Consider the following 25,525-nt stretch of genomic DNA (forward strand, 5'->3'; position numbering starts at 1 on the left):
GTTGCGTGCTCGCCTGCTCCGCTGGCGTTCGGCCAGGCCCCTGGGCAATGCGGCTGCTCCCCTGTGGAGTCGCTGGGGCAAGGCAGCCCTCGGGTGTTGGGCAGGACAAAGGAAGCCTTGGCCTTGAGGCTCAAATAAAACTGCCTTAAAGGGTTTAAAAGCAGTACTGCGAAGGAGCCTGCCGTCAACGCGTGGATTAAGGTCGTTACTAAGTGGCAAGCAGTGTTAGCCTGGTGGGTAACAGGAGCAGGCTTACGTTACACGTTTGTGCAAGACCCTTTAAAAAGGCAGAAAGCAAACAGCTAGATTTAGCGTTAGATTTTCACATGTAGAAGAGTATTATTTAGTTAGTGATAGCAAAAAAGAAAAGTTGAAGAGATTACGGTCTAGTTTCTTGTATCTTTTGAAGAATCTTGTTCTAGGTACCATTGGCCAGGGTGTACTAGGCTGTATGGAATATTTGGTGTGCTAATGCCCAGGTTTCATAAAATTAACTCACTGAATATTGCAGAGACAGTTCAGTATGGGGCAACAGTTGTAAGTGGAAAAAATTATAATAACACCTAAATTGGAAGTATGAGGAAAAGTATGATTTTTTTTTTTTTGACATTGCCTGAAGTTTCTTTTTGTTTCAAATTGACCAACTATTTAGAAGCCTTTTAGAAAAATATGTTGCTAAGTGTAAGCATGTTACTACTTTTGTATAGGAAGTAACTCAGGAGAAGTACAACTGGTGCATCAGGGCATCTTACACAGCTGTTTAATCCTGAGGATGAAAAAACCCCTTCTGCTTTGGTAGCATTACTTCACATGCAGTGTGTTTTTTCCATCTTTAGGAGATTCTTGTCTGTAATCATGGACAGCACGTTGTATTGCAGAAGTCATTAGCTTTGTTTGGCCCATAAATCTTTATGTTTCTATGCTGTTAGGTCATTGTCTTAATGGATGTTAAAAATAAATTAAAAAATCTAATCCTTTTTCTCCCTTAAAAATTTTGTGTGTACGATTTCTAAATAGCTTATCCTTATGTGAGGGTTGTAACTGATCATGAAGCTCTTGCAGTCAGGAGGTTATAGTTACTGACCATTCATAGCTTGCTTTGTCTAAGTTTGTATTTGGTTCATCATTAATTACTTAATCATGATTGTTTTCAAAATATATTTGCTTCATTCTTTAAACATTTGTTCACAAATGTGGGATTTTTTCTGAATTGTAGCCAAGAATTTTTTTAAAGTTACTTTTTACTTCTGACTTGGTATTTCTGTGATGAGAAAATGCCTTTCACTTAAGACACTAAAATTGAGAGCAAAACTTATGAAGGCTATTCAGTATTAGTAATTATATTTTATTATTTATTAATAATAATTATTAAACAGTATATTAGGGACTTAGAGGGCTATAGTTGTGTGCAAAAAGCACCTTCAAAGAATATTCTGGACTTGTAATTCAGTAGACTTCATAATAAAACACCTCATGGGTTTACTCATTCCTGAGCTAAAAATTACATATTTAAGCATACTTACTCATAGGAGCAAAAAGTGCTTTTGGGAGTTGGTTTGTTAGATGTATTGTTTCTGTTCAGATACAAGGCAGCATGTATATCTTAATTGTTTTTATTTAGTTAAAATTAAATGCTAACATGTTACATTTTTCTTCATTCTGTTGTCTGGGAAACACTACAGAAATTGCTTTAGGCTGTGATCACCTTGTTACCACTTTCAGGGTTTTCATTGACTTGTTGCGCCCTTTGACTTACTGTTTGTTCTGATATACTGTTTTATTTAAATAACATGGCTTCTTGTAGTTTTTTCAAAGACATTTAAATTGTGTTTCTTAGCCTCTTACTATTTAACGTTCCTATTACGCTACTAGGAAGCCTGTCTTGCATGTAAGTTAGACTTCTTCATTTTGAAGTAGCTAGCTTCCTTCAGTACATACTTTCAAGTTATCTTTAGAAAGCTTTTTCCTTGAAATTTGGCAGACTACAATGAGCGCACCAAATAAAGCACTGGAACTACAGCTGCAAATGAAGCAAAATGCTGAAGAGCTGCAGGATTTTATGAGAGAATTGGAGAGCTGGGAAAAAGATATTAAAGAAGTGGATTCTGAACTAAGGAAACAGAGTGGTGTCCCAGAAGAGGTAAAAATCACAAGTCCAGTGTGTATTAACTCAGTGATCCATAATGTGATAGTTTATAGTAATTACTTTTGGCTTCAGCAAAAGTGCACATATTGACTTAAAATATCTGGATAGAAGGTACAAGCTAACCCAGCTGACTCGTTCCTCATGTGAAGCAGACCAAAGATTCCTCTGTAAACTGTTCCAGCAACAGCTGTGGGGCAGTAGCCTCTGGACGTGATGGGCCAGTAAATTTTTAATCACTTCCAGGTAGAGCTAGGAGAATATTTCTGTTTGCAACATCAATATCACTTATTTATTGATGAGGTTTAATGTATTGGTGGGATACTTTGACACTCTGCAGTGAGTTGTATTCTAAAACTTAGCAAATATTACATGTATGACATAAATTTGTTATTACTGAAAGATTTATACTTGCTGTCCTTAGTAGTTTTGTAGAGTTCCTGAGAACAGCTTGCTGGATGGATTTCTAATATAAAACTAGCCAGTGATACAGATACTGTATCTAAATATAGGTGCTATAGATACTTCAATACAAGTGACTTTTACACATATGTTTTATAATCTATTACTTATTTCAATTTAGAATTTGCCACCAATTCGAAACAAGACTTTTAAGAAAAAGAAGAAAAGCAAAAATAAAGTCCCTTCAAAGATAACCACCGAGGAAAACAAGAAAAACAAGATCAAGTCTTATGATTATGAAGCATGGGGAAAACTTGATGTGGTGAGTCAGAATATTTGATTATTAATTGAGTCTTGTCCCCAGTTGATTTGGTCTTAAATTAAATTTTCTTACAGTGTTGAGTCCAGTCCACACGTCTGTATATTGCTGTGCTGGGTACTATATGAACATAGAAAGTAGCTCTCTTCCAAAAAAAAAGGTAGTGTTTAAAATTTGGACTATTGAGAAATACTAGTTTTCTAGTGACTCTGCTCTCATTCAGCAGACTGAATTTGACTTTAAGGGGAAAAAATGGTTTAATGATAGATCTATTAAAAAGTCATAACTGTAATAGAGTTAACTAAAGCACTAAACACAGCTGGCAGCATTAGAGAATAGATCTTTTACTTTTGAAGTGTGGAATACTCCTCGGTAAAGAGGACTTAAGCAGAGATTTTTCAGAATGCACTGCTAGTTCTCTTAAAGTCTTGCTCGATTTATTTTGTATTGTTAAATCATAACGAAGATAATACTTTTTATCTGATTTCAGGATAAAATACTTGAAGAACTTGATAAAGAAGATAGTACTCATGATTCTATATCTCCAGAATCAGACTCTGAGGAAGATGGAATCCGTATAGATGCAGAAAAAGCTCTTGCAGAGAAGGAAAAGGTTATAGCATTGTAATTGTTTGTTATACTCAGTTTCAGAGCCAGTTCTGTTTCATATCTTTATCAGTGATCTGGATGAGGGAATGGAGTTCACCCTCAGTAAGTTTGCAGATGACACCAAGTTGGGCAGGGGTGTTGATCTGTTTGAGGGTAGAAAGGCTCTTACAGAGGGATCTTTACAGGCTGGATCAATGGGCTGAGGCCAGTTTTATGAGGTTCAACAAAGCCAAGTGCTGCATCCTGCACTTGGGACACAACAGCCCAATGCAACACTACAGGCTTGAGGAAGAGTGGCTGAAAGCTGCCCAATGGAAAAGGACATGGGGTTGTTCATTGACAGTTGGCTCAATATGAGCCAGCAGTGTGCCCAGGTGGCCAAAAAGGCCAGGAGCATCCTGGCTTGTATCAGAAATAGCATGGCCAGCAGGGACAGGGAAGTGATCTTACCCCTGTACTCGACACTGGCGAGGCTGCACTTGAGTACTGTGTTCAGTTTTGAGCCCCTCACTTCAAGAAAGACATTGAGGTGCTGGAGTGTGTCCAAAGAAGGGCAACAAAGCTGGTGAAAGGTCTAGAGCAAAGTCTTGTGTGGAGCAGCTGAGGGAACTGGGATTGTTTAGCCTGGACAAAAGGAGGTTCAGGGGAGGCTGTAATGAGGTGGGTGTCAGTCTCTTCTCCCTAGTAACAAGCAATAGGGTGGCCTCAAGTTGTGCCAGGGAGGTTTAGATTGGATTTTAGGAAAAACTTCTTCACCAAAATGGTTGTCAAGCGTTGGAACAGGCTGTCCAGGGAAGTGGTGGAGTCACCATCCCTGGAGGTATTTAGAAGATGTGTAGATGTGATAAGTGGTGCTTAGGGACATGTTTTAGTGGTGGACTTGGCAGTGTTAGGTTAATGGTTGGACTTTATAATCTTAAAGGTCTTTTGCAAACTAAGTTATTCTGTGATTTACAAAGTAGCAAGTTAGATACAGGAGCTTTTGTAGTTTCTTTTAAAAGATTATGGACTGAAACTACACTTCTGGTGGAAGAATTGCCTGTTAGGAATGTTCTCTCTCTGTTTTCCTGCCCATTATTACAACATGCAAAATTTTCACTGCGTTTCTCTTTCTTCCCATCACCAGTTGCAGCAAACCTTGTCAGAGTCTGCTTAATGTGCATTGATGTTGATTAATGTATTAGTGGGTTTTTGCTTTGAGAAGTTGGATTGCTGTATAAAATTGCCATGGGGATCAAACTGTTGTTTATCTCAACATGAAGTCTGAATGCCACAGACTAAATCACGAAGAATTTAAGATTAGTTCCTTTGCAAGGCCACTACATCTGGGAATGATGGGCAGACTTGTGTCTTTCCTGCCTTGATAATAGCAAGTTCAGTTTTACCTTAGATTGCAAGTAGAATACAGCAAGACCTATCTCATCCTTTGTTGTCATGTAGATAGGCAAAGCTAGTTGTGTGACAGCTGCTGTAGTTCTGAGAAACTTCATTTACAAGCAATCACTTAACACCATCTGTCAGTCCATACTTCTCTGTAGTAGAGTTTCTTAGGGGTTTCTTTCTCTGCATGGGTGACATCTGCCCTTTCCCTGCTGCTGTAGAAATTACCTGAGGTATAATCTGCAGTCTACACTGAGGAATTGAAATGTCTTTGACCATTATTATCTTGACTGCAGTGAAGCAGTTGAGGGCACACAAGATGAAAGTTGTGTCCCAAAGAAGGCAGAAATGAATATATTTGCCTTGGAAAGTGAAGATGCCCAATCTAGTTACTATCCCCCACCCCACAATAATTCAGTAATTCTCTGTGGCAATTTAGGCAGCTATGTATGTGTTTGTTCCTGGAAATGGCCTACAGATACTGAAAAACAGTATATAACAAAACCCTCTTATTGCATAAATCATGAGAAATATTTAGTATAAGATACTTGGAATAAAATAATAAATAATAGAATAAATGTTTTGCAGTAAAGCAGTGCTTTAGAGATATTAAACAAAAACATTTGAGCATTCTAAAATACAAGCTTTGATATTTTTTTTTTTCCCACCAAAAATTAGTAATGTGCCTATCAATGTACAGTAATTTGCCAGTAAGACTTTCTTGTATTCACAGGGTAATAACTACTTTAAACAAGGGAACTTTGATGAAGCTATAAAATGCTACACTAGAGGGATGCATTCTGATCCATACAATCCAGTATTACCCACAAACAGAGCATCAGCTTTTTATAGAATGAAAAAGTAAGACTTGTATTGTTAAATCCTTAATCTTTTATTTTGAATGTTACCTTCAGATTTCTTGTCTCATTTTAAGTCTTGATTATGCTGTTATATTACATTACATATTATATACACATTATATGTGTAAGACTGCTGTTGCAACCTCCTTGCAGTTTCAAAGTAAAATAGGAATTGCTAAGATAAGGAATCTGGTAGTCTCTCATCTTTTTTTTTTCCTCTGCTTTCATGTTGTAAGTTCAGAGTCTTCTGTGTTACAGCATATGACTTAAAAAAAAAAAAAAAAAAAAAAATCAGATTCAGTGAGCTCTATTTCTAAAGCTTTAATTGTTTGGGGGAAAGAAAGAATGTAGGAGAGTTGGTTATTCTTTCTACTGCAGTGGAGATTGACCTCTATTTTCCTTTCCTGTTTTTATGTGTTCTCAATTGAGAGATATTTAAATACTTGGTCTGTGCCCCTTCTGAAGCATGTAAAATTTCCACTTTGGAGAGAACCTGTTAAACTTCAGAGTAAGCTAACCTGATGATTTTTGGGGTTTTGTTACCTAGATGTTTCCAAAATAACTCATTCATATTTTTGATAGGTTTGCTGTTGCAGAATCTGACTGCAATTTAGCACTTGCTTTAGATAAAAATTACACAAAGGCTTATGCCAGAAGAGGGGCTGCTCGCTTTGCTTTGAAAAATCTTCAAGGTGCTAAAGAAGGTGGGTCCTTTTAAAATTCTTTCCTTAAAATACATACAAACAGTTCATTTATATGCTTGATTAAAGGTAGTGTGATTGCTTATTTGGTGTAGGAATTTAATTTTATTTTCTTGTAAACAGATAAATAGAATACCATATTCTTCTGTCAAGGTAAAATTCAATCAGCCAGTCTTAATGATGATTGTAGGTATTAGAAGTTCTAGAATAATTCAGCTTTAAATGTCTTAGAATAGTGTGTTCTTTGTAATATCTCTGGCCTTTCAGGTAACTACAAAAAAAGGTTATCTCAAAAGAACACTCTTCTTTTATACTGTGGTTGCTAGTTTGTAGTTCCTACCTGAAACATTGTTTTCTGATCTTCTAATAGATTATGAAAAAGTTTTAGAGCTGGATGCAAACAACTTTGAAGCAAAAAATGAACTGAAGAAAATTGATCAGGTAAGGAGACTAATAAGCCCTAACGTAAATTAATATGCCCTGTTGAGTTTATATTTGTATCAACTTATAACAAGAATAGAATTCAACAAAATCTCATGTGATTTTTCTGGTATTGGTAGTTCACTGAGGTCAAAATCTGTAGTTGAGTTTCTTCTGGATTAGCCAACATGTATGCAAACACCAGTGTAATGGTGGATTAGCAGACTAAGACTGGATGTGTGAACCAACTTTTTTTTTTTTTTTTAAAATCTTCCTTCATATGTTTTTTTTCTACCTCCCATGTTAACGTTTTTTTTCAGCCATGCTTAATATTTTGGAACAAGGTAGGTCTACATATAAGAAAACATGTGTAACGCTGTCCTGTTAGACTGCTTGTAGTCCCACTGATTGCTGTGGTCTGCTAAACCACAAAGTGGGTTTAAGCCTAGCAGAACATAATACTCCACTGCAAGTCTGAACCCTTTCATGACGGGGAGGGAATGTTAGTAACTACAAGATCACCTGTCACTGCTGTGTGAATATGCTTACACCTCTTCAACTGTACTTTTGAAAGTGCTTGAAAAATTCATTTTCAAAATGAAGAACCAAAGTCTCCAGTAATTGAAGATATTAATGATCTGTAAATTGGAACGTATGCAGACAGGTTCCTTGGGTTATTTTACATTGTTTCATTTACATTGCTTCAGAAATTAGATACTTTTTATTTACCAAGTAAGTTTCTGACTTGCAGTTCTTCATAGAAATACATTGTCAAGAACAGTTCAGAATGATCTCTTCAGTTTGCATTCAACTTAGAACATGGGCACTTCTGTTAAAACGCTTGACAGATTTTTGCATCTTAAAAGTTTTAGAGTTTGTTGTAATTTATGTTCTGAAAATGTGTAAATGGGGGAATTATGGAGGAAAAAAAATACATCTTTGCAGGCTCTGTCATCAAGAAGTTCTGAACAGAAAGAGTTTGAAGATGTGGTCAGACCAGAATTAACAGATGAAGAGAAGCAGCGCATTGAATGCCAGCAGCAAAAGCAGAAGGCTATTACAGAGAAAGATCTGGTAAGTCACAGGTTCTGGTGGAATAGGAGAGATAGCAAAGAAAAGTGTTGTGCTATTAGCTATGCAAATATGTAAATTAAACTTGATATTGTGTTGTACTTCATAAATACAGTATTATTGATATAATTTTGTTACCCATTTTGGGCTCTATAGGGAGGGGGAGAGTGAAGTTCTGTTTGGACTTTTCTGGAGGAATAATTTATACAAGATAGCTTTTACAGCCCAAATGGTATATGATAAATTTCAAATACATAGTAAGATAAATAGAACTTCATTTTAGAGATCCTATTTCTCCAGTACTATGTACATCTTGACCTCTGCTTGTTCAGGTAGAGTTGTGGGCTATTTCTTGTCTTTTAAACCTCTTGATTACATGGTGAAAAGTAGGTATGAAATGGACTTCAGGGAGTGCAGGCAACAATGACAATAAAAATGTATTTCTGGATACATGGTCTTGACTCACAGTCAGCTTATTGTTTTTTCCCTCTCCCCACTGTTGCAATTAGGAAATAACGTTATCAACTAAAACATAATTTTCTTTCTGTTCTCTTACCTCTACCTATTTAACTTCTGACATTTAATCAATATTCAGGTTTCCTATACTGGTTGTAAGAGGTAATTAGTAGGAAAAGAATGAAAGCATAGATTAAGTAGGGAAGAGGAACAAAAGTTTGAAGAGGCCACAGAGAAGAAATCTCAGTCTAGTGCAGTGCTTTGTCGGTAGCAGAGTTGACTTGCTGTGGGCCTCTTCCTGACAGCATGGATCCTGTCAAGTCTGAACTCGGGCCTTTGCTTTTCTGCCTGTGAGTAGAGTAGTGGCAGTGAAGATAATACATGGCTTTATATTAGTATTGAGAAGCAAAAGGTAATTTTAGTCTCTTAGAAACAAAAAAATTAATGTAATTTTGTTGTATGGAGCATTAATTAGAAAATAACAAAGTACAAGGTGGCTTATCCTGCACATCAAGAGTGAAGATAAATGACAAGCTATAGACTTAAAAGTTAGCAAAATTTTTTTCGTACTAGAAAAAATTAAGATTTTTTTTTTTTTTTTTGTGGCTGTCTCCAAGCTTAGATATGAAGAAATATGCCATAAATATCTGCCCTGATGTGGGAGTCCTTTGTGATCCAGCTTCTTGGCATTGTGACCCTGTCTAACTCAAAAGGATAAGATAAGCTTATTGCACAAGATCTTTCTCAACGCTATTCTTTTCTAACCTAAATATTACAGGGTAATGGTTATTTCAAAGAAGGAAAGTATGAGACTGCAATAGAATGTTATACCCGTGGTATAGCAGCAGATGGCACCAATGCACTTCTGCCAGCTAACAGAGCCATGGCCTATCTAAAGATCGAAAAGTAAGTAGGACTGCATGTGCTAGACTGTTTCTTTCTTTGTTGTGAACTAGACAGAACGACCCAGTAGACTTTCAGTCAGGTTAAATTACTGCCACTCCTAATCCTTTTTATAATTCAGTCTAGAATAAATCATATTGAAAACAGTAAGGGAAAAGAACAGCGCAATATGTGTGAACTTACCATGCGTTTTGTGGGAAATAAGTTCTGAGAGAATAAAATAGCCTCAGCATAAAATTATAGTTCCTAAAGTGTGATTTTTCATTTTTGTGTCTAAAATTCTAGATAATCACTTTTCTCCAAAGGCCTGCCCAAAGCCTTATGTCTTTTTTGACTATAAAAACCAGTCAGCTATTAAAAGTTGCACTGTAAAAAGAAGTGGATTATATCTTCTCACTTCAAAGGGAATGGTGGGAAAGGAACTTTTTCTGGAAATTGTCATCTTTTAAAATATTTTTCTTTAAGTCCACTACTGGAGACATATGTGTATTTTTGATTAAACTCTGTTCAAATAATCCAGTAACAGTACAAAATGCATGCTTTCTAGCAAATGAGAGAAATTCCATATGGCCATTTTTGAACTCTGAATTTTTTTGACTCCCTGATGGTATGGCAGATTAAACCTTTTAAACTGGTAGCATGAGAATTAGAGAGCTGAACATTATGTTGGTCATCCTCACATGATGTGGCTGGGTATCTGTAGAAACAATACCTTGATCTCAAATTATGAGATTATAAAATAGGTTGTATAGGTAGTATTTCTGACTCAGCATTTGTAATTTAGTACTGAGGACATCATAATGCAAATAATGTTTTCAGAGAGTTGGAGGAAGTGATATTTTAATTGAATGACACAGCAAGAAAATTAATTTTGTACGATAAATCAGTGTATTGTGGGTTTTTACATTTCAGAGAGGAACCAAACATCAAGTGACACAGAATCTTACTGGTATTCTTATAAACCTCTAGAACTGATAATAACTAAAAAAAAAAAAAAAGTTTCCATAAATTTAATGATATACTGAAGAAGGGGAAGAGGAATGAATGAAAATACTTTAATATACATGTAGTGGAATCATGACCTAATATAACTGGCATGAGGAAATTTGATATTACAGTGAAGCAAATTACTGCAAGGATATACTGACTTCTCATTCTGAAATAGTTAAGGACAAGTCACAGAAATTCAGATGGAATTTATTCTCCTATATGCTTGCTTCTCCTTACTTGTACTTTTATTGTATGTTTGTAATGGTATAATATTTCTGGTTTTCAGAAGTACAAAGCTATGATGCTGACTTTTTAAGGCTATTTAATGTTTAAAGTGGACTCTGCTCTGACAGGCTTTAAGTATTTTATTTTCACAGAGCAAGTGAATTTCTCTGTGATGATAAAGAAAGCAGTGTGTCATGAGATACCAAAAGAGTTTACTGAAATTTCAAGGTGCTGAGAAGTCATATTTTATATGTTTACTTTTATTTTACATTTTAGCTCAGTGGTGTGTATTTATATAAGTAATTTAAGATCTGTCTCCATATTTTAATTACTTTGGGTAGCTCTGTCTTTTCAGATGAAACTGCCTCTTAAAACTGATTATTAATTTTGTACTAATCTTTTGCTGAGATATGAAGAGGCAGAAAATGACTGTACACAAGCTCTGCTCTTAGATGCCTCCTATTCTAAAGCCTTTGCCAGAAGAGGAGCTGCCAGAGTTGCTCTTGGAAAGCTAAAAGAAGCTATGCAAGGTATGACTTTGAATTAGCGTAAGTATGATATTAAGCAATAAATACATCCTGATTTTTTTTATCTAATAGCAATTAAATCAACTGCTGACTAATTGAGATTATCAGTGCAAAAGTTGAGAGGGCTTTTGTTATATTGCATTGAATATATAAAACCTTTTTGTGTTGGACCAGAAGACAGTTTTATGTGAAGTAACAATTATTGTTGCTTATGCGAAGTAGTAAGAAATATTTTGAAAAAATATGTTCAAAAACTAGGTCATTACATAAACATTAGGGTGACTTACCTGCCTTTAATTAGTTTAGAGCTGTGAAAGGAAAATAGAAGGCTTTAAAATTTTTCAGGAGTATTTGTAACTTGAGATGTATACAGTTTTCATGTTGTTTTTCACTCAGACTTTGAAGCTGTTCTGAAGCTGGAACCTGGAAATAAGCAAGCAGTAAATGAACTCACTAAAATAAGGAATGTATGTATACTTGTGCTTTTTATAAATTTTATTGTAAGCCTATAGTAATAAAATGGTTTTATTCTTTATTATGTAACTTTTAATGTATTATGTAATTGTATTATGTAATTTGAGGAATAATTACATTATTACTCAAATTTTTGATCTTTTGGACAAATTACCTTTTCTTCCCCTCCCCCCTAGGAATTAGCTGAAAAGGAACAGTGGACTCATCAAGAATATCCTGCAGTATTGATAAAAGAAACAGAAATAAAAAACATAGTGAAACTGATTGATAATCCATTAGACCTGAAATCAACAGTAAGTTGTTTTGTGAGTTGTCTTCTATAATGATGGGAAAAGTAGAGCTTAGAGTTAAAATCCACTTCCTTATTTGTGTAGACTAACTCCTGATAGATACATCTTGCCTGTTGAAAGCCCAAAGTGTACAGATTTACTCTGGTGATATTTTTCAATAACATAACTTTCAATAACATAATCACTTCCATGCGTGTGTAACAGCAGCAGCGGTGTAAGTGTTCAGCCTACAGTAGCACACTTGGGAAACATGGCATATGCCTGCTGCATCTATACTATGAAATGGGGAGGCAACCCTCTCCTGGGTCCCTAGCTAACACTGCAGTTGAGAGTAAGGGGGAGGCGGGTGAGTCTGTATTCAGTTGCAGATGTAAGAAAGCTCTGGATAAACTCCCCTTCTTTTCATCTGCTGTTTATGGCTTCTGTAGCAGTTGTGGTAACAAGACATGTTGCCTACTGATGTCATATGCTGGTGTCACCTAGGGCTACAGCAAGAGCCTTGACCCTGCATTTTCATAGACATAAACTAGAATAGCTGGGTATTGGTTTTCAAAAAGCAGTATATTTTTTGGACTATGAATTATCAGTAGTTAAAGATTTAATGAGCTACATATGACAAAATATGATGGTACAGCTTAATACCAGCTTTCTTTATGTATTAGCCTTCCCCTTTTAATAACATAGAATCTTTATACGTTCAGCAGTGAGTTGTGTAAATAGAATGCATGCTCACACTTGTACCACTGTAGTGTTCTGCTCTTAATGGTTTCAAAATGTTTACCTCCATTAAATATATAATTCAGCTGCATAGTTTTTGGAGAAAATGCGTGATTATTTTGATCTTGGCAGGGTGGGAGAGGGGGGATGATGGGAGGGTGGAGGCAGAGTATTATATGCTCTTTATAACCAGATATGATATTTCTAGAAAGGTAGATAATTTTGATGTGAAGTAGCTGAAGTACTATAGAGGATTATATTAAGTTTTCAGTTTGGCTGCTAAATTAATGGGAGACACTAGGCTGTTTTTTCCTTGTTATTCTGTTAAGGCAGAACAAGTATAGGTGAAGCATCTGTGCTTTTAGTACTGCCCAAGGATTGGAAGAGAACACTGTAATTTTGTTTCATATCCATCAGGCAGCCTCACAGTCTTAGATCAATGATGAGATGGTATATTGTCAAGGCAAACCATGTATTTTCTATCAATACACCAACAAGACAGGGTTTTTTTGGCATGATTTAAGGCAGTTTGCAAACTGCTGCAAAGAGATGATGGGATTGTGTTAGAGTTGGGCAGAGAAATCTGCTATTTGTAGAAGTCTAAATTGTTCAGTGTGTTTAATTGTGTATATTTGCTTCTGTATTTCTGGAGCAATATATACTATGTTCATGCTTGGCACATGAAATTCCAAAGTAAAAAGTGATGAATTTTTTTTCTTCCCCCCACTCCGCCAGTGCTTCTTTGCAAGATCTGTGAGTGCTAGGTAATGGCCAAAAATAATAGTAATCATTTAGAGATTAAATAAGCTGAAACATTTTAGTTAGCATGTCCTCTAGTGGTGAAATTAATTGCCTTATGATGTATGTAACTTGGTCAACCAGCAGGGCTGAGTTACAGGTATTTACCATCTAAAAACTTTAAGTTGAGGGTCAAGGTCTGTGGTGCTGGATGGATATTGTTTAGCTAAATTACAAAGCTTGAACAGTCATTGCTCAAAATATATGGTAGTGCTAAGCTGCCTTTTTTTAATTTTGTTTTTTATTACTGAGAAAACAGAATGCAGATTCTGAGATCCTCTAAAGTGAGGATACACTGGTTTATGAGGTAAAGCAATAAAATGATCATATAAGGCTTGCTATAGAATGTCATGAAGTTTCCCTTTTTGCCATTTATCCTTATTGAAAGTATCTTCCATGTGCATCACTACAGATGAAACCAGTTTTCAATAGATTATTTAAAATTAAACACAGCTGTTTATCTGAGGCCTGTATATACAATGATGTTGAGGCTACACACATGATATATGTGTTCTGTTTAGAAGCCTCTGCGAAGAATACCCATTGAGGAAACTGATGATGACACACCAAATAGTGATTTGCCCAGCACTACTGCTTTAATAAGTAACTGGAGGAATTCAGTGAGTGTTGAAACAACAGACAATCAAGATCAGGATGATCAGTTGACTACAACAGACATTCCAAAAGCAAAGCACTTGAAAATAGAAGAAATCAGTGATATATCACCATTACAGTAAGTATAAAAATTCTGCTCTTCTTTGTAAAAGGTAAATGCAGTTGAAATGTAATCTTCATTTTCAGTTTTCTACATGTGATGTATCAAGCATTCTTAGGAGAATCTGAATTAAAAAGAAAATACTGAAAGAAACTGTAGTTCTTAACATGTTTGCTTCTTTGATCATATAGTGGCTAAGTATGGTCTATTTAGTGTCAGATGGAAAACTAGTTTTGTCCTTACATTTCAAATATAAATAAATTAATATTTTCCTGTATGCCATACTCTTGCTTGTGCACTTCATCTTTCCTAGCAGTGATTTTTATTTGTAATGTTTTAGAGTAGATGCTGAGCAGAGTTCAAACATCCTTTGCCACACCAATTGTGAGAGAAAAGAAGCAGATGAGAGTGTCACCACTCTTTCCTCTGCTGAGCAGGCAGCCAATAAGTTTAGGTTTGCTCAGATTTCCCAAGTTCTGCTGTGTTAGCTAGACAAACTCAAGTCTGGCTGGCTGAAACTAGGCTGAAGTATAGAAGCCACTATCCTAACTTTATCCCTGCTAAGTGTTGGAACTCTACTTGTCTGCTTAGGAGAGCTCTATATGCATTGGCATTATCTCCTTCTTAATACTAAGTACTTCTTATGGAATTCTGATTGAAGAATTTTTGAGAAACAACCACCTGCCCCTCTTACCTACCTTTCAGCTTGGATGAGTTTACCGTGAAGCGTTGAAGAAAAAAAGTATATTTCTTAGCCATTTTATAACTTCTGAAAAATAAATGGACTTAAATGACAAATTGTAGGACAAAAAATAGCTCCACTGTAATCAGTGTTGAAAATGGTTTGTTCATTTGACATTGTTATTGTTTTGCATTGTGAAATTGCAGAAAATGTAACTATCTTTTTTTGCAGCTGTGTATGGTAGAAATCTGTACCATAAAATGCAGTTATTTCCAGAAACAAAGTAGAGAAAGGCTGAGTATATTTGTAAGTATTTGCAGGTGTGGGCTTTTTAGAAAAGATGAATCAAGTATAAAGCTTCCATAATTTGAAGGGTTTTTCAGATAGCCACTTAAACTAAAATACTATCAAAATTTTTTAAAATAATGTATTTTAGATTTTTTTAATGAATTGAAAGATTTTCAGTTAGGTCTCAGTGTAGGATTTCCCTAAATGTTTTTTTGATTGTGTTTCAAAATCTTTCTACAGGTTTCCTGCAAGTGTGAAAGGAATTTCATCAGTGTTGCATCCATCTTTCCCTGTGAACAAACAGAGGGAAAAAGAAATCAAAAGGTCATTTACGTCTGCTTCTCCAGTCCCTGCCATTCCAGCAAATTCTTTCCAGCTTGAGTCTGATTTCAGGAAGTTAAAAGACTGCCCAGAAAATATGTACTTATACCTGAAGGTATGAAATGTAGTATTGATTGGAAGTCCTTGGACAGTTGTTTCAGCTGACATCAGAGAAACTTTGGAAAGGGTGGCTATATTTAGAGTGTCTTAACAGTATACAATAGTCCCTTTCTTTAATTGTCTTCACATAATACTGAGTAGTTTGATCCATATTTGATATTATATATTTTTTTTTTAAAAATTGCTTAGAATTCTCTTAAAAGAAGTTAGCAATCATCATCACAAAAAACAAAAAACCCAAATTAATGTTCAATGTCAAACAGTACAAGTGATTGTTTTTCTGTTTTTTCTCTCATGCACTTCAGTGTTATTCAAGACAGTCTAAAAACTCATTTCTAGTTGCCACGACTCATCTGTATTTTTTTGCCTAGAAATAACACTTTTTTTCATTTTTTCAAAGCAAATAGAGCCTTCGCTTTATTCAAAACTGTTCCAGAAATCCTTAGATCCAGACTTGTTTAACCAGATACTGAAAATTCTACATGATTTCTATATTGAGTAAGTTTAACTCCTCCTTTGTTGTGCATTGCTTATTGCTATTCCTGGGGGGGGGTTGCATTTTTTTGGCTTTTTTTTTTTCCCTCCCTAGCCCCACAATTGGGCTTACAAAATTATTTCCAGCATGCAGCCTTACATAAGCATGATGCAGTAATTGGAGTGATTCAATTTTTCCTTTTTAAGAAATTAAACATCTTGAAAATTCAGATTTAAAAAAGGAAGTAAAAATAGAGTTTACTGTATGTTGTTGAATTCAGTTCTGCTAAATAGTATCAGAAACTGAATATAAGACTATATGAAATAATTTTTGTTCATATTACGGTTTATGTTATACATAACTGCACAATAATAGCTTTCTATATTAACTTTGTAAAGCTGAGAAATAGAGGGTTTAATTTTTGTACAACACTTACTGTGATATGTTTCAACTTCTATTTTTAATTACCTGCTAGAATTTCACAGTAGCCTATAGTAAGTATGTATTGGAGCTAGAAGTTCTGATAAGACAGGACAATTATTTTTGAAATTTATGCTACCATTTGAGTCTTAAGGTTCATTTTGTCTGTCAGAGGCAGTGTACTGCTGCTCTGAATTACTCTGAGAGCACACTCAGATTGTTTTTAAGGTGTTGTTTTATGGAGAAAAACAAAAAAATCAAACAAAAAGATCAATATTAGCTTTTCCCTCGATTTCTTTAAAGGTAAATATCTGTCATGTGGGTAAAGCATGACATCTTAAAAGATACAATCCTACATTTGGTGATATGACATATAAAGGCTAGAAAGTAGAAATTGTTTCCAGTAAGGTGAAAGACATTTCTGGAGGTAGACAGGACAAGTTATGAAAAAAACGGCTTTTTAGTATTTGTAACAAAGACAGTGCCTGTTTACTGTTGACCAAAAAAATGTAAAATGAACACAATCTATGAATGTTCTGTATGCTTAAAAATTGTGACAGCTGTAATGTGGTGCTTTTTGCTGAGCTTCCTATGGCCACAGGTGCTACTTCTCTTCACACCCCAACAGGTATAAAGATGGTGATGTTATGGCACGGTGTAAGCATTAAATCATATAAGAGCTGTTCTGTACATAAACAGCAGTCAGTTTACATCAGTCTAGGTTTTTGTATTTTTTCACTCTTGCTCTGTATCAGAATGATACTTGCATAAAGATTTCTGCATGTTGACTTCTTGTTTTGTGGAAACAGGGAAGATGAGAAAGGCAGTGAATATGAGAGAGACAGACAAGTGAATTCCATTGGTCCTTTAATTTATTTTTCCTGGAGTCTTTAATATTGCTTGCAGCTATTGAATCTTTCTAATCAACAGTAGTTATTTTTATATTTCTAATAATCTTCTTCAGGAAAGAGGAGCCATTGCTCATCCTTGAAATACTCCAGAGGCTATCTGAATTAAAAAGATTTGATATGGCAATAATGTTTATGTCAGGCTCAGAGAAAAAAAGTAAGTAATTCAGTAGTGTCCTTTTAAACTTAATTTGTGATACTGTAGAATCTAGCAAGAAAGATGTAAAATTTACTGCTATTCTTCTTGTTTATTCCATGTAATAATCAGTTTAGTTGTCTAGCTCTTGATTGTTTTAGAAGTTAATATGAATGTCATGTAATTTTTCTTAATCTTTTGATTCCTTATTAAGGCTTGAAAACTACAGCTAAATCCTCTTGTTTTTATCAGTATTACCACTGCATTTTATTCTGATAGAATAAGCTTCTTTAGCATTTTGGTTTGTAGCTGGTAATGTTACAAATTTATGAAGTTGTATGAAATCTTGTATCTGAGATGCAGTTTTTACAATTTATGACCATTTCTTGGCAATCCTGACTTTACTGTTGGCAAAAAGAATGCAGATGTCTCTAAACCACTCAGCCTCATCTGTCCTGTTCCTGAGGCATCACTTAAATTAGTTTGCAATTCAGGTTGACACTGGCTTGAGTTCATGGTTTATAAACATGGGTTTTGTCTCAAATATTTCCTTTATTTAGCACACCAGACAGGCTATGGAGCAGTGAAGCACTTAGAAGCAAAACACTTCTCTGGGACCAAATAATGTCAGATTTACTATCTACAGCTGTATGTCATTAATAACCATTATATTTTGAAAATTTTTATATGTGAATCTCCTTAAAATAAAATTACTTGTTTGACTTAATGAAGTGCAAGTAAATTCCTCTTATGAGTTGCATTCATGCCTTTAACCTGATCTAAGCTTTATCTACCATCTGGCATTAATTTATCTTCTGCATTTAATGGCATAGTGCCAAGATAGTAAACAAAATGAAAGCTGTCTCTGTGTCAGGATTATATACCTGTTTAAGGACATGTTACGTAGCTTGTGGGCATCAAAGCAAGAGCTTCCCTTTGCTACTTTTTTCATCCTCAGTAGTTCTAAAAATGTACTCATATTTCAGCTATATAAAATTAGTCTCACTGAGGAAAGAACTGGACTAATTTAAGAGTGTGAATAACAAAACTAACAGTTTATGCTGGGATTTTCTTTTACAGTTGCACAGGTACTGTTCAATCATTTGAGACACATGGGATTGAAAGACGCTTCTGTTGAAGAATTGGAGAAGAAATACGGCATTTTCTCTTAATGAAATGACTGATGTGTGAACTTCTGCACTTATTTCATGTGGAAATCAGCTGAAGACAACTGGGATTTTGTTGCTTTTGTATAAGTAATGAAACTTTTAAACTTGGTTTAGCCAAATGGCAAGTGCCTGAAGAGATAATTATCTTGGTCTGCAGATATGTTTTCTTTCCAGCATCTGAAACTATGCAGATCTACATTATCTTCAGTGGAATCCTAAGAAAACAATTGGGCAGTTTGGCATTCCGGGTTGGGACTGTAGATAGAGATCTTTATTAAAAAGGAAAAGAAAAAGTATTTATAAACGTCTTTGGTAAGATGTGCATGTCTCATTTTAGAAAATAAACTGAATATTGAATTGAAGATACTAAATTTTTGAGGAATTTTTTCTTATTAATGTGCCTAAATCATCCTTCTCTAAGGATGCACCATATCAGAACATGTAATGTGCAAAGCAAACCTGAGGTGTGATGGCCAAAAATATTCCAGAGCTCTTTTACTTGAGTTTACCCAAAAGCTGAGTTTTAGCATTGACAGCTGAGGTATTTCTGTGAACCTCAACCGTAATTGCAGAACAGAAAGAAGCCAAATATTGTTGAATGAAACTAGAAGTGTAGGGAAAAATGCTTTTTGATGTCTTCAGAGAGTACTTTTAATATATTCTAATGAAACTTTCTTTTGGGTCAGTTTTTCCTAACAAGATAAAGCCCTTCAGAAGCCTCAGGAAGCTAAGCAGAATACCTTTCCAGTATGCAGAAGACAAAGGCAGGAAGTCACCTGAAATTCTTAGATGAGATGAAAAATAGCATTAGGCATAATAAATTCTTTGTACTGTTCATGTGAACACAAGAAGGAAATAACAGCACTTTTCAAGTATACTGTAAGATTTAACTGTAGTATCCCAAGAAGTGGCATCTAAAAATTTCCTTCTGTTCTCTAGGCTTGACTGCTGTTGCTTGCGTCCTCTTGATACTAATGTTCTGTCAGCTTGCTTTCGTCCTGATTCAGCCCCTGTGCTTTACTGATATTTCTCTGACTGTGGAAGCCTTCTGACACTAATGATTTTGTTTTAGTAATTGTGCAAGTTTAATCATTCAGAAGAGTGATTAAACTGCTGTAGCATTCAAAAAAGACTTCAAACTTCCAAGGTGAATTAATAGAAAAAAGTATGAATTTTATCTGTGATGTAGTCAGTATTAGAAAACTAATTTTTAAAACATCTGCAGGTGTGTAATGTCCTAGTTCAGATATAATCCAGTTATAAAAACAATGTAAGAGCTGCATCCTTGGGCTAGGTAGCAACTGACATGGGTAGAATGCTGGATCCCTAAGATAGTTACTAGTTAGCCCTGGAACTCAGCACTAGCGGAATAGCTGGTGTTACTGGTGAAATGGAAGAGCCTTTATATAACTCTGCTTGCAGCTTACATACCATATGAACTGTTATTACTAGGTGTGTCCCAAGTTACTGGATAACTGGCCATTTCTTCCCCTTGTTGCAAAGCACTTCTGATAATTTATGTGGGGTACTGCTGTAACAAATAGAAGTGGGGGGAGAGTAGTTATCAAGGTAATTTTATATGCCTTTGTAGGTACAGTGTACCTTCTTATGGACTGTTATGAGTTGTTCAGTGTAGAGCTGAGGTGTATGCCTCACTGGGTTATACTACTAGAGCATTTGTTACCTTCACAGAAGCTGCTTCTTGAAGACTGTTGGATGGAAAGAATGGTTGTAACATGGATCCTTGACAGTAAAAAGCAAAACGATAGCAGAAAGATACGAAAACCAGGCCAGGAGTCACCTACAACTCCATCCAGTCTGCTATGCTTTTAATGAGAATTAGCTGCTATATTTGTTTTCTGGTCCCACTGCTTTTACAGACATTTCTGTTCAGGATTTGTAGGTGTAGAAGGCTGGTTGAAAGGAAGCTGTTGAAGCATGTAGAATTTGGTAGGGTGAATGGGTGGGCTTGATTCATGTTGCTACTGAACTTAGGCCCCACCAAGATTTGTCTTGCAAGTGATACAGTACTGTAGCCTTTTGCCGTATCTGATGGGGATTTGCCAAGTCCCTGAGGTGCCTTTTCAGTGTGCAAAAAACTGCAAGATGGAGACCAGAACGCAGGCATTCCGAGAAGTGCTAGCTTCACTTGCTTCAGGAGATGGCAATGTTTTTCCCTTCTAAATTGTTACAGATTGCCAAATCTCTGAATTGGAAGCGCTTTATGAAATGTGGAGAAGATTCATAGATCTGAAGTAAGTCCTTTTTTTGGGGAGAGGAGGATTTTGGTTGGGTTTTTTTTGTGGTTTCTTTTCTGGTTTGTTTTTTTTCAATTCAGCACCTCAATGGTTACATCCCTACTGTGTCAGGAAAAGAAAGTCTTGAGGTAAATAGTGTGAGACAATTGACAAAACAGTGTGGAATACTTTATAGCCCTTTGCTATGTTATGGCATTCAAGGTGTCAAAAATCTGAGGTCATGTTTGCTGCAGTGACTGATTCAGATTTGAGGTTTGACTGATTCCCTTACTTACCAGTATTAAATGTTATATTTTTCTAGATAGCTTTTTAACTTGTCAAGATCATTTTTTAGTTTGTGTTGTCCTCCAATAGATCTGGGAGATGCTTGGATATTGTCTATTGATTTCATCATTGTTAGAATATTGATGGAACTGATCCTAGGACATACTTTTGCAGAACATCCTTACAGCTTTCTGTTTTGATAGTAGATTGTGATTTTATTTTTTGCCTTTGTGATAACACTAGCTTGCTCTACATTCGTATGGTAATAATCTGAGCTGTGTTTGTCTTAAAAGAGTGTCCTGTGATAGTCAGATGTTAGGACAAAGATACTTCATCCACTTCTTTTTCATTATACTACTGTGGAAGAAAGATACTTCATCCACTGCTTTTTCATTATACTACTGTGGAAGAACTTGTTCTTGGTCAACTTGTGTCAGTTATTGTGGAAATCATAAGTGAGGACAGTTTAAGCACTTGCTCCAAAAGATTCTTTAGAATTAAAAATTCATGGTCTAGTCTAGTCTCTGGTCAAGGAGTTATTGCTTCTTTTCTTCACTCTTTTTCTGTTTAAAAATAGGTGTTTCAGCTTGCCAATTGTCAGCTGTAACTACTAGTACTACTGGTTTTGAGTCACTTTTTTAACATCTTATTAATAGATTTAAAAAGATTAACATACTAATTTTTAACATATCTTATAGAGAAGCCTTTTGGGTCCAGAGAACGTGTGAACATCAAACTTCAGGAAACTTAGATTCCAACCCATTCTTTACTTTTACTAGGCAGAGATACTTCTTTGTCAGTGATGTGAATGCAGTTGCTTGTACTTGCCATCACTAGGGAATACTGAAGTGAAAACAGCCATCGAACGTTCATTTCTAATATCATCAGCTATCTGTAGTTCTACTTCCATCTTGCATAACTGACACTTCCCTTGGTTTTTTTTTTTCTTTTAATGCCAGTGCACTTTCAGAGAAATCTCTTCTTATTCTTGTCAACTGCTGTTTATTTTTGGTTTTTGGTTCTGATATGGTCCTTGTGTTCTCTTGTTGCTCCTACTTAAATAATCTCATTTCCATTATTTAGGCTTTTCTGAGATTGTTGGAGAGCTCTTTGTTCAGGTTCATCCCTTTTTACACTTGTTATCCTTCCTTTGCATTGGCATCATTTGAGCTTGTTATCTTGATATCATTTATTTGGGAACTGCCAGGTCTCCTGTAACCTTTTCTGCCCTTAGATTTTCTTCCCATGAGACCTTACTGAGTAGTGTTAAAACAGAGGAAGAAGCAGAGAGAAGACTAAGTGCATGAAGCTTTCAGAGTTACGTTTAGGTACTGTGATGTCTAGGGAGCTTGAGATTACTGTCAATATTAGAAACTAAGAATTTGGGGCGTTAAATATACCTGTTCTTTTCCCTCCTCCATCTATATCCCATCTGACATCAACTGTAAGCTAAGGAGGCCGTGCCAGTTTTCTGCCACTAGGGTTTTTTTTCTTTCTATAAATTAGTGCTTTTCTAGGAATAGCAAGAAGGGTTTTAATAAAAGCATAGGGCTGCACATGTGTTGACTCTCACTTCTCCCAAGGTGAAATTTGCCCTGTAGCTTTTCTTTTGTAGCAGCTGACAATCAGACTATGTTTTTCTTTCTCACATCATAGAGCCAGTGGTGTTCTGAACTGCACTGTATCACTGCTGTCTTTGCATGATGCTTTAGTAACTTCCTCAAGGTACATTTTTAAGGGCTGTGTTATTCAGAGGACAGAATGACCCTGCAAAATCTTTTGTTATTGATTATGCTTGAGGGAGCAGGAAACTAACCTGACTTCTCGGGAACACATCTTAAGTTTGAATCTAGTCTTCATTTAATATTAGCAGGTGCAAGTCTGCCAAAGGACCTGGAATGGCATTAGTGATTAATCTGACCTTATCTGCTTTACTGGTTAGACTTAGGGAAAATACAACTTCTGGAATATGAAGTGAAATTGTATTTTTCACTCTTGTCACATCTCTTAAAAGTATGTGGTTCAGCCTGATTTGCAGCAGTGAAGTTGTGTGGGTTTTATGCATCTGTCCCTTTGTACTATTTCACATGAATCTCTTGTATCGGATCTGTCTCATTGCATCTGTCACCATGTGCCAATTCCCTCTCTCTCAATTTCAGTCTTCCTTTTCAGTGTGCCCCTTCTGTTTCCATCAGGTTCAAGACATCTTATTCTTCAGTGCCTTCCTTTTTTCATTAGTTGCAAGCTCAGCCTCTTAGTGTCATTTGAAGGCTCCTTTTAATTTTCTGAAAATTTCTGCTCAAGGCTCTTTGTTTCTGAAAGCTCCTTCCAACAGCTCTGCTTCTTAAGGCTCTATTTTGTAGGAATACTGCACTATAATGTCTGGCTTTATAAATGGAAGCAAGCACAGCATTAGAAACCAAGGAAATTACTGCCCCTCCTTGCTTCCTGTTCAGGTGGTTACTGAGTTCAGTTGTGGTTGGATACACTGGAATCTTCTGCTTTTTTTTTTTTTTTGTAGTATTTACTTTATTTACTTTCCAAAAGACATAATCTTCAAACTTTAGTTGTTCTAGTCTGTCTTCCAACAGTTGTTGCGTTAATGAAAGTTTAAGGTGGCAGGGTAGAAAATAAATCGATTCCTTATTCCTTCATACCAGTTAAGTCTCCTTGGGTTTTAAAGCAAGAAATGGACTGTTAGGCACAAGTACTGATTACATTAACCAACAACTGGATATGTAAAAGTCTTCCTTGTCTGATGAGGTAGGAAGATTCATGTTCTGTATAAACTATTAAAGTCCTGTTTTGTGACTACATACTTGGACATGTCTGCCACAATGAGCTGAGCAGCAGATCAGAGTCTAAGTGAGGAAACCCAAAAAACCTTCAAATAAACAGAAAAACCCAGATTTTTTTTTACTTTTGTATGTATCACAGGAATGGCTGCTTGTACTTCAGGTTGCAAGGTCATGTACTTAGAAGCAGCTTCATCCCTAAAAAATCAGGACTCTGTATGAATATCACCAAAAAGCAGAGATGGTTTAAATGGTTGATTTGCCTGGCTGACATTGTGATGGGACAATAGTATCTGACTCCTTAAGTCCAAATCTGGGTCTCCTTGGCTACATCAGGCTGAGTATGCAGTTTGACAAGTGGTGCTTGAACGTTGTTTATCATGATTTGTTATCACTTCTGGAAAAATCAGGAACACTTTGCTGACTTCAGAAAAGTGTACTCCAGGGTCTTTGGGCAGTGGAAATGCTGCCAACTTTTTCTAAAAAAGCCTGAAGATGAGATTGTTGAAGTAATGAGCTACTGCTGTACACCAAAGCCTGTGTGGTAACACCATGTAGCACATGAGCCTTGAGGATTCCAATTCTGTTCTTGGTGTTAAGATTTCTTTGCATTTTGTGGTTGGATTCTGGTGGTTGTGAAAATTAGCAAGGCTATTACAGGGTTACATCTTATTAAATGCAGTATTTAAGTGAAAATGTGTGTATGTTTTCAACAGATGGGTAAAAACTTTTAAAGGAATATTTTCTATACAATCTGTAACAAAGAAAGGACATGAAATAAATACTCTATGAATTTGCCAGACCTTTGCCATTTTATTCTGCTTCATATTTAATTCTTTTGTGGACAAGCTTGTGTGATTGATTGGTAAAGCCTGGCCTCTCTCATCCAAAAATCTGCAAGCATTAATTGAGCTTAAGGAGAACATCTTTGTTTAAATTTTTATCATCCCTAGACTTTAAAATTTAAGCAAGTGGATTCACTCCTTGCTCTGGCTTGCAGCTGTCAAGCTTTGGCTTGATCTGACCTTGAGAGAGCCCTTGTCCTGTGTCCCACCCCCACTCAAAATACTGCTGCAAGTGGCTCAGTGCTGCCTAAAAATGGGTACAGACCACAGCAAGTGGGACCTTAGATGTCTGGAGCCTTTTTAAGGAGCTGAGGAGCAACCTCTACTTCATTTCTGACTTAAATTTCTAAGAGGGTGTCTGGGTAAAACAAATGCTTTGCAGCTTGATTAACTGTTTGCCTGCTTTGTTCAAACTGTATCTGTATGTCCCTGGGCTTCTGCTTTCTGGTTGTCTTCCTGGCTTTGACAGAGCCCTGGGTGAGGCAGATGCCCTGTGGGACTTGTACCAGCGGCTTGTGGCCACTGGCTTATGGTGGCACAGAGAAGTCTTTCCTCCAGGGGTTTGTGAGCTAAATAGATAGTGTATAGCATCGTCTTCCCACTGCTAAAGCTGTGGGACTGAATGCCTGGAGAGACTGGAGAGACTTCTCTTTTTGCAGTAAAACTCTTTCTGTGGGTGATCTGCACAGACTCAGTGATGATTCCTGGAGTAGAAAGGATTTGGCTGTCCAGCTGAGGGGCAAGAGATGGTACCTCTCTCTCTGGGCTCTGGTGGAGATAAGGCCATCAGCTGACAGGCCACAGTCATCTGGGATGCAGAAGGGGATGTGTTTTACCAGTGTGA

The 25,525-nt window shown here is 36.1% G+C and overlaps 1 protein-coding gene across 2 annotated transcripts; it reads left to right on the top strand.

The window, feature by feature from the left end:
• The first annotated feature begins 1,905 nt into the window (after nucleotides 1-1,905).
• Nucleotides 1,906-19,780, top strand: RPAP3 (RNA polymerase II associated protein 3). 2 transcript variants are annotated; one of them, XM_026864339.1, is made up of 16 exons: nucleotides 1,906-2,140; nucleotides 2,727-2,867; nucleotides 3,355-3,477; nucleotides 5,587-5,714; nucleotides 6,296-6,417; nucleotides 6,785-6,855; nucleotides 7,780-7,908; nucleotides 9,140-9,267; nucleotides 10,888-11,009; nucleotides 11,403-11,473; nucleotides 11,657-11,773; nucleotides 13,807-14,018; nucleotides 15,211-15,406; nucleotides 15,812-15,909; nucleotides 17,271-17,375; nucleotides 18,431-19,780. In XM_026864339.1, exons 1-16 carry the CDS (start codon nucleotides 1,988-1,990, stop codon nucleotides 18,486-18,488), a joined length of 1,974 nt encoding a protein of 657 aa, XP_026720140.1. In that variant the 5' UTR covers nucleotides 1,906-1,987; the 3' UTR covers nucleotides 18,489-19,780. The 2 variants fall into 2 exon arrangements, with proteins under 2 accessions (XP_026720140.1, XP_026720132.1); XM_026864331.1 differs by having other exon boundaries at nucleotides 1,943-2,140; nucleotides 17,271-17,371.
• The last annotated feature ends 5,745 nt before the right edge of the window (nucleotides 19,781-25,525 follow it).

The sequence above is a fragment of the Athene cunicularia genome (assembly GCF_003259725.1).
Source record: "Athene cunicularia isolate RWA chromosome 1 unlocalized genomic scaffold, athCun1 chr1_part2, whole genome shotgun sequence".
NCBI lineage: Eukaryota > Metazoa > Chordata > Aves > Strigiformes > Strigidae > Athene > Athene cunicularia.

Excerpts from the sequence above, each read along its gene's own strand:
- RPAP3 (XM_026864331.1), top strand. The coding sequence starts at position 1,988 with ATGAGCGCACCAAATAAAGCACTGGAACTACAGCTGCAAATGAAGCAA. Across the intron at positions 14,019-15,210 it reads AGTGATATATCACCATTACA|GTTTCCTGCAAGTGTGAAAG; the intron begins GTAAGTATAAAA and ends ATCTTTCTACAG. Across the intron at positions 15,910-17,270 it reads CTACATGATTTCTATATTGA|GAAAGAGGAGCCATTGCTCA; the intron begins GTAAGTTTAACT and ends AATCTTCTTCAG.